This window comes from Poecilia latipinna, unplaced genomic scaffold, assembly GCF_001443285.1.
Source record: "Poecilia latipinna isolate Pla-1442-1.1 unplaced genomic scaffold, P_latipinna-1.0 Scaffold3404, whole genome shotgun sequence".
Lineage (NCBI taxonomy): Eukaryota > Metazoa > Chordata > Actinopteri > Cyprinodontiformes > Poeciliidae > Poecilia > Poecilia latipinna.
Window position 1 is genome coordinate 45212 of NW_015116020.1, and position 14378 is coordinate 59589.

At 41.4% G+C, this 14378-nt stretch overlaps 1 protein-coding gene across 1 annotated transcript in view; it reads left to right on the top strand.

The window, feature by feature from the left end:
- Positions 1-14092, top strand: part of jmjd1cb (jumonji domain containing 1Cb) — a gene marked incomplete at its 5' end in the record, with an annotated part of 53381 nt that extends 39289 nt beyond the window's left edge. The window contains 17 exons of the mRNA XM_015023759.1: positions 224-396; positions 700-862; positions 2243-4619; positions 6082-6283; positions 7288-7502; positions 7878-8030; positions 8346-8435; positions 8582-8706; positions 9561-9795; positions 9925-10139; positions 10273-10620; positions 10702-10870; positions 10952-11042; positions 11655-11785; positions 12977-13099; positions 13418-13557; positions 13669-14092. Coding sequence (XP_014879245.1) covers positions 224-396; positions 700-862; positions 2243-4619; positions 6082-6283; positions 7288-7502; positions 7878-8030; positions 8346-8435; positions 8582-8706; positions 9561-9795; positions 9925-10139; positions 10273-10620; positions 10702-10870; positions 10952-11042; positions 11655-11785; positions 12977-13099; positions 13418-13557; positions 13669-13857 — 5139 coding nt within the window. The remainder of the gene's footprint in view (positions 1-223; positions 397-699; positions 863-2242; positions 4620-6081; positions 6284-7287; positions 7503-7877; positions 8031-8345; positions 8436-8581; positions 8707-9560; positions 9796-9924; positions 10140-10272; positions 10621-10701; positions 10871-10951; positions 11043-11654; positions 11786-12976; positions 13100-13417; positions 13558-13668) is intronic.
- Positions 14093-14378: the final 286 nt, after the last annotated feature.

A 14378-nucleotide genomic window follows, 5' to 3' on the forward strand; every position in this document is an offset into this window, starting at 1 on the left:
TTTAATTTTTATCATGACATTATGGAAAATAATGAACTTTATCACAATATTCTAATTTTATGACCAGCACCTGTAAATGTTGCATACTGTGACTTTAAATAGAAATGTTTGACTGTCATTTTCTTTAAGTTTTAGTGCAATTGTATTTATTTTGTTCTTGCTGTAGCCATTTACCAGTGATGGTAAAGTGTTTTACTGTCTGAGTTTTGCTTGTCCTGTGCAGAACACTGCCAGTCCATGGCTGCATCAGGCTGCTGGTAGTTCCACTGACGGTCTCGGTTTACTGAACCACATTCCAGTCAGGCCAGCCAGCGCTGATGCTCACCGCCCCTCTGCTAAGATCAGCACGCATACCAACCCATCAATGTCAAAGACTGCCATGGATGTTCATAAAGAGTAAGACAATAAATCTTTAACTTTATTTTCCAAAAAATAGTCTTAAAGGAGATTAATTAAGAGCGACATATGTTTTGTGTTAAAACCCAGGATAGCTTGTGTAAAACCTTCTATTCTTAACAAAACTTCTCAAAAACTTGGCTATCATTAGTTCTATTTTTCTAATGGTTAATCTATTTTCAAAATGGAGCATTAAGGATACATAAACCACTATTGCTTATCTAACCACCATTAACATTTAAAAAGGGGCGAGATTTTAGGCAAAAGTATCTGCTTTAACTTGTTTGTACTGTCTGTGTGTAGAGATGTGGAGAAAAAGGGTTTTGTGGATCCCGTCAGGAATTTAACATTTGCTCAAATAAAACCAGACCAGACAGACAGAAGTCGTACCCCAACAGGAAAAGATGTCCACCTGCACCGCCTTTACCTGGATCCGCACAGCAAAGCCCGCCTGACAAATACACAGGTATGTAGCTGCACTGTGACAGCTTGTGCAGTCAAAGTGTACAAGTGCATCATCAGTGATGATTTCTTTACAAAGCCATCATCACTAAAGGCTTTCTAAATAGAGACATGGACTCAAGTTATGTGAGTTTGAATCTAGTCAGAGTCTAGTTACAGATTTAATGGCTTTAGATTCAACTTGGACTCGACTTGGACTTGAGGCATTTTAATTGAAAATGAAGGCGTGTGCACAAAGTTGTAAAAATGACTGAAATGGATTTCAGTCTGGAAATTATGTAGGTTAAAAAATATAATGAACATTTTATATACTTTAGACATTTGAACTTATAACAACTCGGTTGGTAATCAAATAATAGCTAACTGGAGTAGTCATACTCAAATAAGGCCATTTGATTCAAGACCAACATACTCAGAGCAGTAATTAAGCCAAAACTATACAAATAATATACATTTTGCATTTAGGATTAAAAAGGTAAAAATGTTGTATTCAGAACTCTTCAAATAGCAGTTTTATCTTGACCTGGTTCATACTCTGTTGTAAAAATAATCTCCTATTAAGCGTGTTTTGTTATATAAATATCAAAACATGCTTTTCTAGTGAAAAGGAAAAGCTGTGATTTAAAAAAAAAAAAAGATTAGAACACATAGGAGTCTTACTGCTTCAAATCAGCCGAATCTGTTTCACCAAGAGGAAATGTTCACAGCATTGCTTTAAACATTTCAGTTAAGATTTGTTAAAAGCTGTTCGTCAGGACATATTCACAGTTTTGTTCATCAGTGACCACTGCTTTCTTTGTTGCTGCACAAGCTAACGGTGTGAGGACATTCACCGCTGAATGCTGTGTATGTTTTTGATGGTAAACAGACAGACTTTAGAGATGTGAATAAAAACAAAAGCATTTGGCATTTTTTCCATTAAAATACCTTAATAATGTTATTATAAATCTTACATTTTGTGATTTTAACATTCCATATTTTATAAAAAATGGAAGAAAAGAATAATTTATTGTAGGTCTGAAGACTGTCTCAGGTACAGCAGGAATTTCAAACTCATTTTCAGTTCAGGTCACATCCAGATCATGAGTTGTGTCAGAATGTATAAGTAAAACTACTGTACCTATTAAACATTTAAAAATATTATAGCTTTCACTTCAGACATAAAGGCCCATTAAAAGTTGTGATAAACTTAACGAGAAAAGTTCAGAAGATGAAAACAAAAAAAAAGCACAAACAATAGTAAATGTAGAACATAAAATGGTTTGAATCAATGAATGAGTCTTTTATTGTAGTTTTGACCACCTTAATGTTGTTGGATAAAATAATTTTAATATTTTAAAACAATTTTGTGATTTCTGACAATATGTGGATTTTCAATTTTCAGGAAGTACTTCATGCTGCAGACCGGACCATTAAATACAAGGAGGAGAATCGTCAAATCCTGAAGGAGAGCATTGAGGTTGCGCCTTTCACTGCTAAGATTCTGCGGCCCTCTGACCCCGGGCTGGACAGGAGCAAAGAGCCAGCATTCCCTGTCCGTATACCAGCTCTTGCCTCTTCAAGTCCAAAGACCAGCCATGCTCACCCCCATGTCATCCAGCCAGAAAAAAGCAGCTACTACACCACAATCTCAAACAGCGTTGTGAATGAGCCTCCAAGGCTGTATCCCTCCAAGGAGCAAAGTTCTTACTATGACAAAGTAGTGGGGGTCAGCGTTGGGGCGGCTGTACAAAGCCAGGGAAGTCAGTCTTTGGTTAGTTACAGCTCCAAAGCTTCTCTCTCTAAGCCGCCTCCTCTTATAAAGCACCAACCAGAGGGAGGAGAGGGTTTAGCAGGGAAAATTACTGAGCAGCTCAGCCAGCAGGCCACTCTTATCCCTCATCAACATTTGATGAGCATGGACAGGAAGGATCGCCACAGTCCTGCCGCCTCCAATACCACCTCCACGTCATCCTCCTTGTCCTCGGTTTCCAACCATCATCAGCATCAGCAACACCAGCTCAGGGCAATGCCATCTCTGTACCGAGCTCCTGTCTACCATCCACCCACACAGCTGTCCTTGGAGCGCAAAGAGACGGCAGAGCGAGAGAAGGACAGGGAGAGGGACAAAGCAGGCTATGGTGGACGTCTGTCACCCCCGACCCTCACACCCATCCAGCCGGTCAGCTTGCCAACAGCTGGCACCAAAACATCAGCAGAGCAACAGAAGCCTCCCACACTGGTGCCAGAACTCAGGGATGTCAAAGTCCATGGAATCGGTGCTGCTGTCACCTCAGTGGCCTCCACTATCAGTGGGGATGTTATGACAGATGGATGGCGTGGTAGAGATCTGATTCAAGAAAGAGGAAGTGTGTTCTGTAGAGACACAGATGTGTTGAGGGGTAAGCCTCAAGCAGCAATGGCCTCCGTCATTGTACGTCCAACTACGTCAGTTAGGTATGAAAGTCCAGTTGGTGCTAACAAATCTGGTGCTACATTGCGTAGGGAGGTTTCTATGTCCTACCCTTCAAGGCTCCCAGGAGAATGTCCGCATATGAGGGAGGCTGCTCAAGAAGCTGGAGGAGGCAGAGTTATTCAAGTCAACACAAACATGGACGACGTTTCTGTTCCGTATAAAGCCACCTCCACGCAAAGCTATCAGGGACCTGTAGGTGTCAGCACTACAAACTCTATGTGCAGGTCCCCTGTTGTGTTCTCACCAGCTGTTGATGTTCAGAGTAAACCACCAAAGTCAGGATATTCAGCCGAGTTTGGAAACCTTAAACCTGGTGTTGGAGGCTGGCTGCCCAGCCTCTCAGGAGAAGGTGTTGACTCACACTCCATATCACCAGGACTGTCTTTGCCTCTGACTAATTCACCAGCAACAGCCCTACTTGCTCAAAGCAACACCTCAGCTTCTAGTCCCATTACTGCCTCTAATCAGCCTAACTTGTCCTCTTTTGTACATCTCAAAAAGCACAAGGCTGCCTTGGCTGCAGCCCAGTCTAAGACCAACCTCCCTGCTGGTCCTGCATCAATGCCGACTGGAAACACTTCATCAATTGTGGATCCTGTTGAAAAGACACCCAGTCACAACTCCACCCCTCCACCCTGTTCTAGCGGAGTCTCCTCAGGTGAGATTAGCAACACCAGCTGCGCACCTCGTAGCACAACACCAGGCACGTCTAGTCCGTTACCTAATGGCCAGTCCTCTGGATCGACCTCACTGGGTTCAGCACAGCCCAGTAACTACCACAAGCTGAAGAAAGCCTGGTTAACGCGACACTCTGAAGAGGACAAGACTTCTACAACGGCCTCCTCTAGCATGAAAGCAGAGAAGCTGTTCACCACTACAACCAGCATGTGCAACACTACAGCCATGTCAGATATGATCAAGCCCTGTACAGTCAATCTCAGTGCCTCCACGTCCAGTGAGGTGGACATGAACAAAGACTTTGGAAGCAAAGGTGAACGAAACCTGGAGGGGAAGAATGCTGGATCAACAGGTGGAGGTGGAGAGGAAAAGAAATCCAGTCATCTCTCAAGGCGAGGGTTCAAACGCTCTTATGACTCTGGGTCAGAAAGTGGCGGAGACGATTCTGACACAAGTGAAAGCAAGATGGAGGGCAGAGCAAAACGCCAGTCTAAACCAACCTATAAGAAGAAGCAGAATGACATGGCTAAAAGGAAAGGAGACCATGAGAAGGACGATGAGGATGTGAAGCCCAACGGTATCTTTCGATCAGCTCGTGAGAAGACCAAGCTTAAACTGGCAAGCAGCAGTAAGTCCTGTACTGTTAATGTTTGAAACGGTGTTCTCCCCTCATTAGTGTTGTTCTTCAAATGTAAAAATAATGCAAAACACTGAAGATTTTAAAGTAGGGGTGCACCGATTGCAGTTTTCCTGCTGATCACAGTTACTAATCTAATCGACCTGCCGATTCTGATTTTGGCCGATACCATTATTTTTTTTGTCTAAAATGTTGCTAAATATAGCAAGAAAGTTACTACGTTGGCAACAGTGGCGTAACTGTTAACTAGAAACATGCAGACATGACCTGGTGAGGTGGTCTATCAGTCAAACCTCTCTCATGGGAGAGCAGAAGAGGATGGATGGATGGATGGATGGATGGATGGATGGATGGATGGATGGATGGATGGATGGATGGATGGATGGATGGATGGATTATTAATCCCTTTGGAATTTTCCCTCAGGGAAACTGTAGTGACTGATTTAGACTTTTGATGAGGTAGGTAAGATCGGCTTCACATGCAAGTATTGGCCCAACACCGATCTCCCAAAATCAAGAAAATCGACTGGCCGCTAAAATCGGTGCACCTCTATTTTGAAGTGTCTGGAACTTTTAATGAAATGACATCAGACTTATACAGTGCGTTTCAAAGATGCTTTCCAATGAAATCAGTCATTTCCATTTATGTGCACATTCACACACCAAGTTTGGCATGCTACTGTCATAGTAGTAGCTACAAGCTACTGTCATAGTAGTAGCTACAAGCTACTGTCATAGTAGTAGCTACAAGCTACTGTCATAGTAGTAGCTACAAGCGACTGGCATAGTAGTAGCTACAAGCGACTGACATAGCTGCCCCTGAGGCAGCGTGTTCCAGCTACCTCAGGTGACGCGTGGAATGTTTGTAGGATCCTTGGATAGCCTTTTCCAAATTTCTGGATAATACTATTTATTATCCAGGTACAAAGTGTCATTTCGTAGCACAGTCAAGCGACTGTTGCATTCAGTTGGTATAAAAATGCTCTCTAAATAAAACATAGCTTCAAAAATATTTAACTTCACAATTTGACGCCTTGAATTGGGTTTCTGTCTCTTTAAGAAGCACCTGTTCTTTCCAGGACTACACCTACTGCACCTCAACACAGCAAAGCTCCTCCATGACACCATTTACAACCATTCAAAGACCGCCTCTGATTGGCTGCCAGGAGAGAATAAAGGATTTCTGAAAGAATCAAAGGAACAAACTCAAAGCTAAATTAAAAAAAGTTAATTTTACATAATACCCCCTTTTAAAATAGGTTCACATTTAAACATGAGTAAAACAACAAATGTTTTTTTTCCCCCCCAAGTCTCAAAGTTTCAATTTTCAAATGGAACAAAGGCTGCCAGCTTCATCATAAATTAATCAGAATGACATCTGTCATTCTGATTAATTTCTGTGTAATCTATCTGTCACGTCCAGGACTAATGATTTGGTGTGTGCTCTGTTCAGATGGCATCCCTCGTTCTGTGCTGAAGGACTGGAGGAAAGTGAAGAAGCTCAAGCAGACAGGGGAGTCCTTTCTGCAGGATGACTCATGTTCAGAAATTGGACCTAACCTCCAGAAGTGTCGGGAGTGCCGGGTCGTCCGCAGTAAAAAGGGGGAGGAGCCAGCACATTCCCCTGTGTTCTGCAGGTTCTACTATTTCAGACGGTAAATGGCTTTCTCACCCATCTGTGTCCCAGAGGAGGCATTTAGTTTTTAATATTTTCTTTACTTTAGTTGGGTTCGGGTTTTCAGGTGACATGAGCTTTGTCCAGTTACAAATGTTGAAGCATAATTATTTTTCTATTTCAGATTTGATTCCATGATTTTGCTTTATTGATAATCCTATAAATTTTTTATGAAGATATAATCCAACATTGCCACCGTAGTTCCAGTTTTGCAGTCCTCCTGTACAGAATATTGTGTTCCCACTCTTTTTTTCAGTCATTCTGCAGTTGGCCCAGACTGTGTGTGATTTGTCACATAGCTTGACATTAAAGATCACTATCAAAACCTGTCATCTGACTCTTATAGCTCTGGTTCTCCTGAGACACAGAGGCACTGACATCTACTTTTACTTTTGACTTGATTTGTTTTGTTAACTTTTTAATTCTTGGTAATTTATTGTAAAGCTGCCTTGCAATGTTTTCCATCTTGCTGTGTGTGGTGGTGAATTGTGTTTTATTGTGAATAAACATGACGGATTCCTGTCACATCTTTGAAGAATGTGCTGCTTTTGATGAACTGCTGAGAGTACTGCTTATGGTTCGGAATCAAGAGTGTGAAATTCACAGTATTGTGCTTAACGATGACATCAGACATCGCTGTTGTTTTACTTAAAAATGTTTCATATTTAAATACATGCTGAACATCTGGACATAAAATTGCCCAGAAAGGAGCGCCCCCAAGTGGTCAAATAATTATTAGATTGATTCATCTAAAAAGTAGGTCATGCAAGTCTCTTACAGTGCAGACATCGTAGATAAATGGGTTATTGCTGTGATATTTGAGGTTTTGAGTTTCAAGGGTGTTCTTCCCCTCTCCATTAAAAAAAAAAATATTTTCTTATAATGTAAAAACCTTCCTGAACTTCCAGTGGTGTTCTCAGAAGCTTTATTTATCTTTAAAGCAAAAATCTCACCTTTTCACCTTTTATTTTTAATACCATCCAGGCTTTCCTTCAGCAAAAATGGAGTCATTCGAATGGATGGCTTCTCCTCCCCAGACCAGTTTGATGAAGAGGCCCTGGCCTTATGGGTCCCTGGGCCCCTGGAGGACAGCCACTTGGACCAGACCACTGCCAAGTACATCCTTAGTTACATAGGAGATAAGTTCTGTCAGATGGTGATGACTGAAAACACTGCAGCCAGCTGGATCAAGAAGGATGGTGAGTAGACTAAAATCAACTATCATGTTCTCTAATGGGGAAGTATGTAATTTTAAGAAAAATGGAGGTTCATAACTGTAGATGTGTTTGAAGGCAGGTTTTTCCTTTACATTTTTAGTGATAAATTTAAACAAGGTTTTATACCTAATCCTCCTGAGCTGCAGATCTCTTAAACTTATTCCTGCACGGCTTACTTTAAAAACAATAATGGAATTTTCTGTTTGTGTTTCTACTCCTAAAGCTAGATTTAGTTTAGTTTTGGAACCCGCTAAAGATGTGAAAATGCCACAATTCACACAGGATTTCCTTTTTGTGCCTTGACCATAAAACAGTTGCTGAGATTTTCACACAGAATGTGTATTTTTTCTGTTTCAGCGAAGCTAGCATGGAAGCGGGCAGTGAGAGGGGTTAGAGAGATGTGTGACGCTTGTGAAGCAACACTCTTTAACATCCACTGGGTCTGCCAGAAATGTGGCTTTGTGGTCTGCCTCGACTGTTACAAAGCCAAGGAGAGAAGGAGTTGCAAAGGTCAGTGTTTGTTTTTGTGGACGGGCAGCACTTGACCATCTGATCCTCAAAATGCTGTGAAAACAAACTAAAGACCTGACATGTGACCTACAGCTTTACATGATAAATCTCCCATAAATTCCTTGGAATAAAGTAGTTTTACCTCACAGCTTTTTGTTAACTTTGAAGGCTTTTCGATCTCAGTAGTCACCAGAGGATTAAAGTTCCCTACCTTGTTGTCTGGATTAGAATGAGTATTTTTGTAGACATTGGGCTGGAATAATTTGGATGTTGGCTAATTTTGAAGCTAATGACCCGTGTCATCCCTCTGTTTAGATAAAGAGCTGTATGGCTGGTTGAAGTGTGTTAAAGGTCAACCCCATGACCATAAGCATCTCATGCCAACACAGATCATCCCTGGCAAAGGTACGCTACATGCTGGCTTCATGTCTGTTTTTAATGTGATGGGTATTACTGATTTTTATATTTTCATTATGTATAGTTATGGTATGTTTTTGCTGAAGCATTTGTCTTTTAACATGTTCTCACATTTAATGTTCTTTTTATTGTAGTTTTAACAGAGCTGGTGACCTCCATTCACACCCTGAGAGACAAAAGCAACATCCCGTTTAAATGTCCGTGTTCCACCAAACAGAACGTTCTCACCAAGCTCCCAGCAACCAACGGAGTGTCACAGGTACTGCAGTCTGCCCCACTCTGACACACCACAGGCTGATTCATAATGAGGGAACTTTTACATACATATTGTAATCTGCTTCTAAGCATATCTTTGATTTTAAATAAATGGAAATTCAAGATGAAGATTTGAAGAGACTTTCCCCACATGTTGATCCCTCATCCTGTTTAACTCCTCAACTGGGCAATAAAACTACAAGACGGGCTGCAGAATTTCCGACCTGCTCATGATGCAGGCAGACTGAGTCAACATTTAAAATATTTCTTAAGGATTCTCACCTTCATTCTGTGTCCAGTTGTTGAATTTAATAAGGCAGTATTCTGTAAAAATGACATTTTTTAGCTTTATGTTGTGATTCTATTCCCTCATTAAAAAACATACCTGAAGTGTTGCCTTGATTCTTTTATACATTGTTTGAGAAATTCTTTCATCTCCATGGCAACCATTCAGCTCTGTAAAACACCTGGATGGACCTAGCCCTACCAGTTTCCAAGCTTCTGCCTCACAGAGCAGCCCTCCTCTGCCAGTCCACCACTCAGCTCCTTCAGACTAGCCAGCAGCAATTAGTAAACACCTGGTGGAACTGTGCATCTGATGAGCTGATTATAGGAGCTACTTCTCAATGCAGAATTGGTTAAAACTTTGGTAAAGGATGAATAGAGGAACCATGCTCTGATGACTTCCTGAAGGTAGAATTTGAAAAAGATCAGGGTTTTTTTAAAGAGACAGAGGTCCAATTTCAAAATGTCAAATAATGGACAAATTTTTTAAAAGTCATATTTGATGTATATAGCCCTTTATAGAACTGAACTCAGTCTGTCTTTAAATGTAACTGTGTTGTTCCTGTCCACCAGGTGCTGCAGAACGTGCTGAACCACAGTAACAAACTGTCTCTGGTGAAGGCTGAGCCCAGCTCCCAGCAGAACCCAGAGGGCGGAGGAGCCAAGGCAGAAACCAACGGAGGGCATGGGGGGGGCAGCAGTCCTGGCAGTGACCACAACAGTACACCTGTCACCCCACCTGAGTCTCAGTCCCCACTTCACTTCCTGGCTGACCTTGCAGAGCAGAAATCCAGGGAGGAAAAGAAAGGTGAGAAAAGGAAGTGACTTTTTTTAATTTATTTATTTTTTTATTGTCACTATCTCACAGTTGGTATCTTAAGTTTGATTTTAATTTCAGAAAGTACTTTGATAAATTGTTGCTCTTCTTGTGTAACAGAAAACAAGCAGTCAGTGGTGCCAGGTAAATGTGTGAAAGAGGAGAAGGATGGGGAGGGGGTCTTGCAGCAGTGTAAAAACCCCTCTCTGGTGGCTAACAGCACAGAGCAGGGCTCTACTCTCAGAGACCTGCTCACCACCACTGCAGGAAAGCTCAAGCTGGGTTCTACTGATGCAGGAATTGCCTTTGCACCTGTTTATTCTACTGCTGCACAGGTAAGCTGCCCAGCTCATTAATATCATTAAATGGTGCACACTGTTGCATCACCTTAGACAAGCTTAAGGTTTTCAAATTCACAGTGGAGCTGCTTTATTTGAGTTTCTTGAAATATTCTTTGTGTGTCCACAGACTGGAAAGGATGGCCGGACCATGCCAAACATCCTGGATGACATCATTGCTTCAGTGGTAGAGAATAAAATCCCTGCCAGCCGCCAGAGCATCACCACCAAGCTGTCGACCAAACAGGATCACATGACCCCTAGCAACAACAGCAACCCCACAACAGTTGGTACGGACGACGCCAAAGCACAAAGGAAGAAGTCAGCCACTGTGCCTACAGTGGTGCCGGAGGATTCCACCAATCAGTACCCAGACATTCCTCACTCATGGCTAAACAACAGGCGGCTGCTGTGGCTCAAAGATCACCGCAACCAGCACAACTGGAAGCTGTTCAGAGAATGCTGGAAACAAGGACAGGTACAGTGAGGTCCACTACCACGCTTGCAGTCAGCAGTAAAGGCTCGACAGTTAATTGTTGTGTTTTCTGTGCATTTCCAGCCTGTTTTGGTGTCTGGGATCCATAAGCGACTGAATGTCAACCTGTGGAAGGCTGACTCCTTTAACCAGGAGTTTGCAGACCACCAGGGAGACCTGCTCAACTGCAAAGACCAGGTGGTGTCCAACTCTGGAATAAAGGAGTTCTGGGATGGATTTGAAGACATTACCAGTGAGTACAGGTTGATTAGATCTCACTCTGACTTCATTAGTTTTGTTATTTAATCTAACTAAAACACTGTTCCTTGTTAAGAGCGACCAAAGTCCAAAGACTGTGAACCCATGGTCTACCGGCTGAAGGACTGGCCGTCTGGGGAGGAGTTCATGGCTCTGATGCCATCAAGGTAAGTGTTTCACATGTTGAACCTGAAAATTTTATAAACATACTGATATTTTCATGCAGTGTATAAAAATAATTTTTTTCTCACTATTTGAAATGAAATCTAAGGTTTCTTCTTTCAGTTCAGTTAGAATTACTGAACTTATTCTAGATTAGTAAATGCCAAAAAATGACCAAGAGAAAGTTTTCACAGCTTTTAAAATTCAGAAGTTTGCCTTCAGTTTGATTATTATACATTAAAAGCAATTTATAAAAGCCCAGATGATGATGTCATGGCTTTTTGATGATCCTGATAAGTTGACTGAAAACAGAAATCCAACTGTGATCATCTGTGTGCACTAATAAAATTATGATGAGTCGGCATCATCATAATTTTATGGCATCATTTGGTTAATATCCATGTAGCATGTCAGAAGATCCGCTGAAATTCTGACAAACACATTAAATTTGGCATAAATCTGATGTATTTTCTTAGATTTAGTGTTTCCAGTATCCTGTGGAGCAACTCTAAAAGGCCTCTCTTTTTCCACTACACAACTATCTGCCAAGTCATGAAATGATAAAGTTCCCTATAAAACCACCTTTATTTTACAGTCTGCCATAAATATATTTTCAGGTATGACGACCTGATGAAGAACCTTCCTTTGCCAGAGTATTCGGATCCAGAAGGGAGCCTCAACCTCGCCTCACACCTGCCATCTTTTTTCGTCAGGCCTGACCTCGGGCCAAGACTATGTTGTGCATATGGTAAGAGGATCAGCTCAGGACGACCTGCTCAGGTTTAGTTTGTTCATTGTAGACAGAGTTCACATGAAGATACAGTGTTTATGTTCTGAGAGCTTAAAAGTGAAGTGTGTAAGGTCTAGAGACATCTAACATCAGAAAAACAGTTTAGAGCTGAGTGTCGCCATTCTGTAACTCTTTAACACGTTAAAGACACAACTATTCTTATTTTGTTGCCATTATAAAGGGTGAAAACATATTTCAGACGGTTGCAATGCATGGTAACAGACTGACATAAAATCCCTGGATAACCTTGATTCAAGTCTTTTAGAATCAGTATTTTGAGTCCTACCTTTAAATGGACAACAGTCAGTGCTCTGCTAAGACAGCTACTTCTAACTCTACATGGCTGACATTTTGAGTGCTGCAGCGTACTGGATGTAACCTAGTTGTTGCCATGGGTGACTTATTTCTGATGTTTTTGATAATCATTTGTTCCAAAATCCAACACTAAACTCCTGCTCAGGATCTGTGACACATGCTGTCACAAATCTTTAACTTTACCATAAATGTTCAGTCATGAAATATAAAGTAGAATACACATTCTGTATATTGAAATTCTGAAATTAAAATGACATTTGTTTATTTTTTAAATATTAACACAAATTTTAATGATTAAATTAAATTAAATATTAAATTATTAAATTATTAACCAGTCATTATTTTTTCCAAGGAAACTGATCACGCTAAAATATATTATAGTGGCAAAGATCTTGAAATCTCAAACAGTCCTGGCTCTAAAACTACAGCAGATTACTGGAGGAGTTCGATTTGGTTTAGATTCCACTCTTTATTTATGTTTTTGGAATACATTTCTTGTCCTCAGAGGGAAAATATTTTTCTATAATGTCAGTAAAAACAGAATCCTGTCAGCAACGTTAGCAGCTTAAGGCAGACAGTTTTAATTTTATACCAGCTGGCTGAAATTAAAGCACCAGGTATAAATGCCTATGCATTTATACCTACCAGTAATCTGGTTACTAAACACTTCTGACCTGTTTGACCAAGGTCTGTAATAAAACTATCAGTATCTTTTCAACACAGAAGAAACTCCTTCAGGAGGACTTGTTTCCTGGGATGTTCAAATGTTCTTAGGTGTAATCTTCCACTGCCTTCACTTTTGCAGCAGTGATTAAAGGCTGTCTGTCACTGTAGGTGTAGCTGCATCTCAGGATCAAGACTTTGGAACTGCCAACCTCCATGTTGAAGTATCAGATGTGGTGTCTGTCCTGGTTTATGTCGGAGTGGCGAAAGGGAACGGAGTCCTATCCAAAACCGGTAACTTTAAATGATTCTTTTTGACACGTAACGAAGCAACCTGTGTGACTGAATTCTCTTTTAGTTTTTCTAAAATCAGCTAAGAATTTTAAACAAAACTTATTATTTAAGAAATACAAATAGGAAATACATATGTTTGGGAAGAATTAATGACTTTTGAACTGTTCTGTTTTCAAGGTAAAAATGATTGTAGAAGAACCTTCTTCACAATTATTATTATTACTATTTGTTTGTCTGGAACCTTTAAATGTGACAAAAAGCAATAACAGAATGAATGGGTAAGCTCTGTATGAGCAGCATGTGACTATGTGTCTGTAGGAGTGTTGAAGCGTCTGGAGGAGGAAGATTTAGACGAGGGCGTTCGAAGGCGGCTGAAGGACTCCAGTGAGATACCTGGAGCACTTTGGCACATCTACCTCAACAGAGACATGGACAAAGTCCGGGAATTTCTGCACAAGGTTGGTAACTGCAAGGAACATCTGCAGCAGACTCAGACGACTCTTCAGTGCATTCAGTGCCATATTACACAACATAATATTGTCACTTCACAAACTCTCTTCCTTTGTCAGCTGTGTAAGGAGCAAGGTCTGGATGTGTGTCTGGACCAGGACCCAATCAGAGAGCAGAGCTGGTACCTGAGCAGGAAGCAGCGCCAGCGACTCATGGATGAGCACGGAGTTCAAGGCTGGACTGTTGTTCAGTTCCTGGGAGACTCGGTCCTCATCCCTGCAGGGGCCATGCACCAGGTAGTTGCATAGCACAGCCACCTGTCTTCATGTCTTTGTTGTAACAATGCCTCTCGGCTGTGTTTTTGTTGGAAAGCCTGTTTATTTCCGTCAACATGGAGACACATTTGTCAGAAAAAGTCATCAGTGTTGACCTGCAGAGTTCAGTTTGTTGGTTCCACCAAAGAAAAATGAACCAAACCCTCTCTGCCAACGCCAGGCAGCTCCTTCTGATGATGATTCTGGTTTGAAGCCGTTTGTTGGATCGGAGGCTTTAAGTTTTAACCTTTGTGTCATTTAACAAACATGGGAGAACCATACAGAACCCAAGTCATCCTGATACTCCCCCTCACGGCGCTCACCAGCTTGGTCCTACATGGCTGTTGGATGGTGTCCTTTTCTCCACGCAGCATTCGTCTCAGAGGCAGTGTGGTTGTGTTGGTCTGTCTGGGACAAACTGTACACCCAATCAGGGGGCGGATCTAGAAAAATATTTATAGGGTGGCAAGAGGGTGGCAGGGACTTTTTCAGGGGTGACAGTGTATGTATGTATA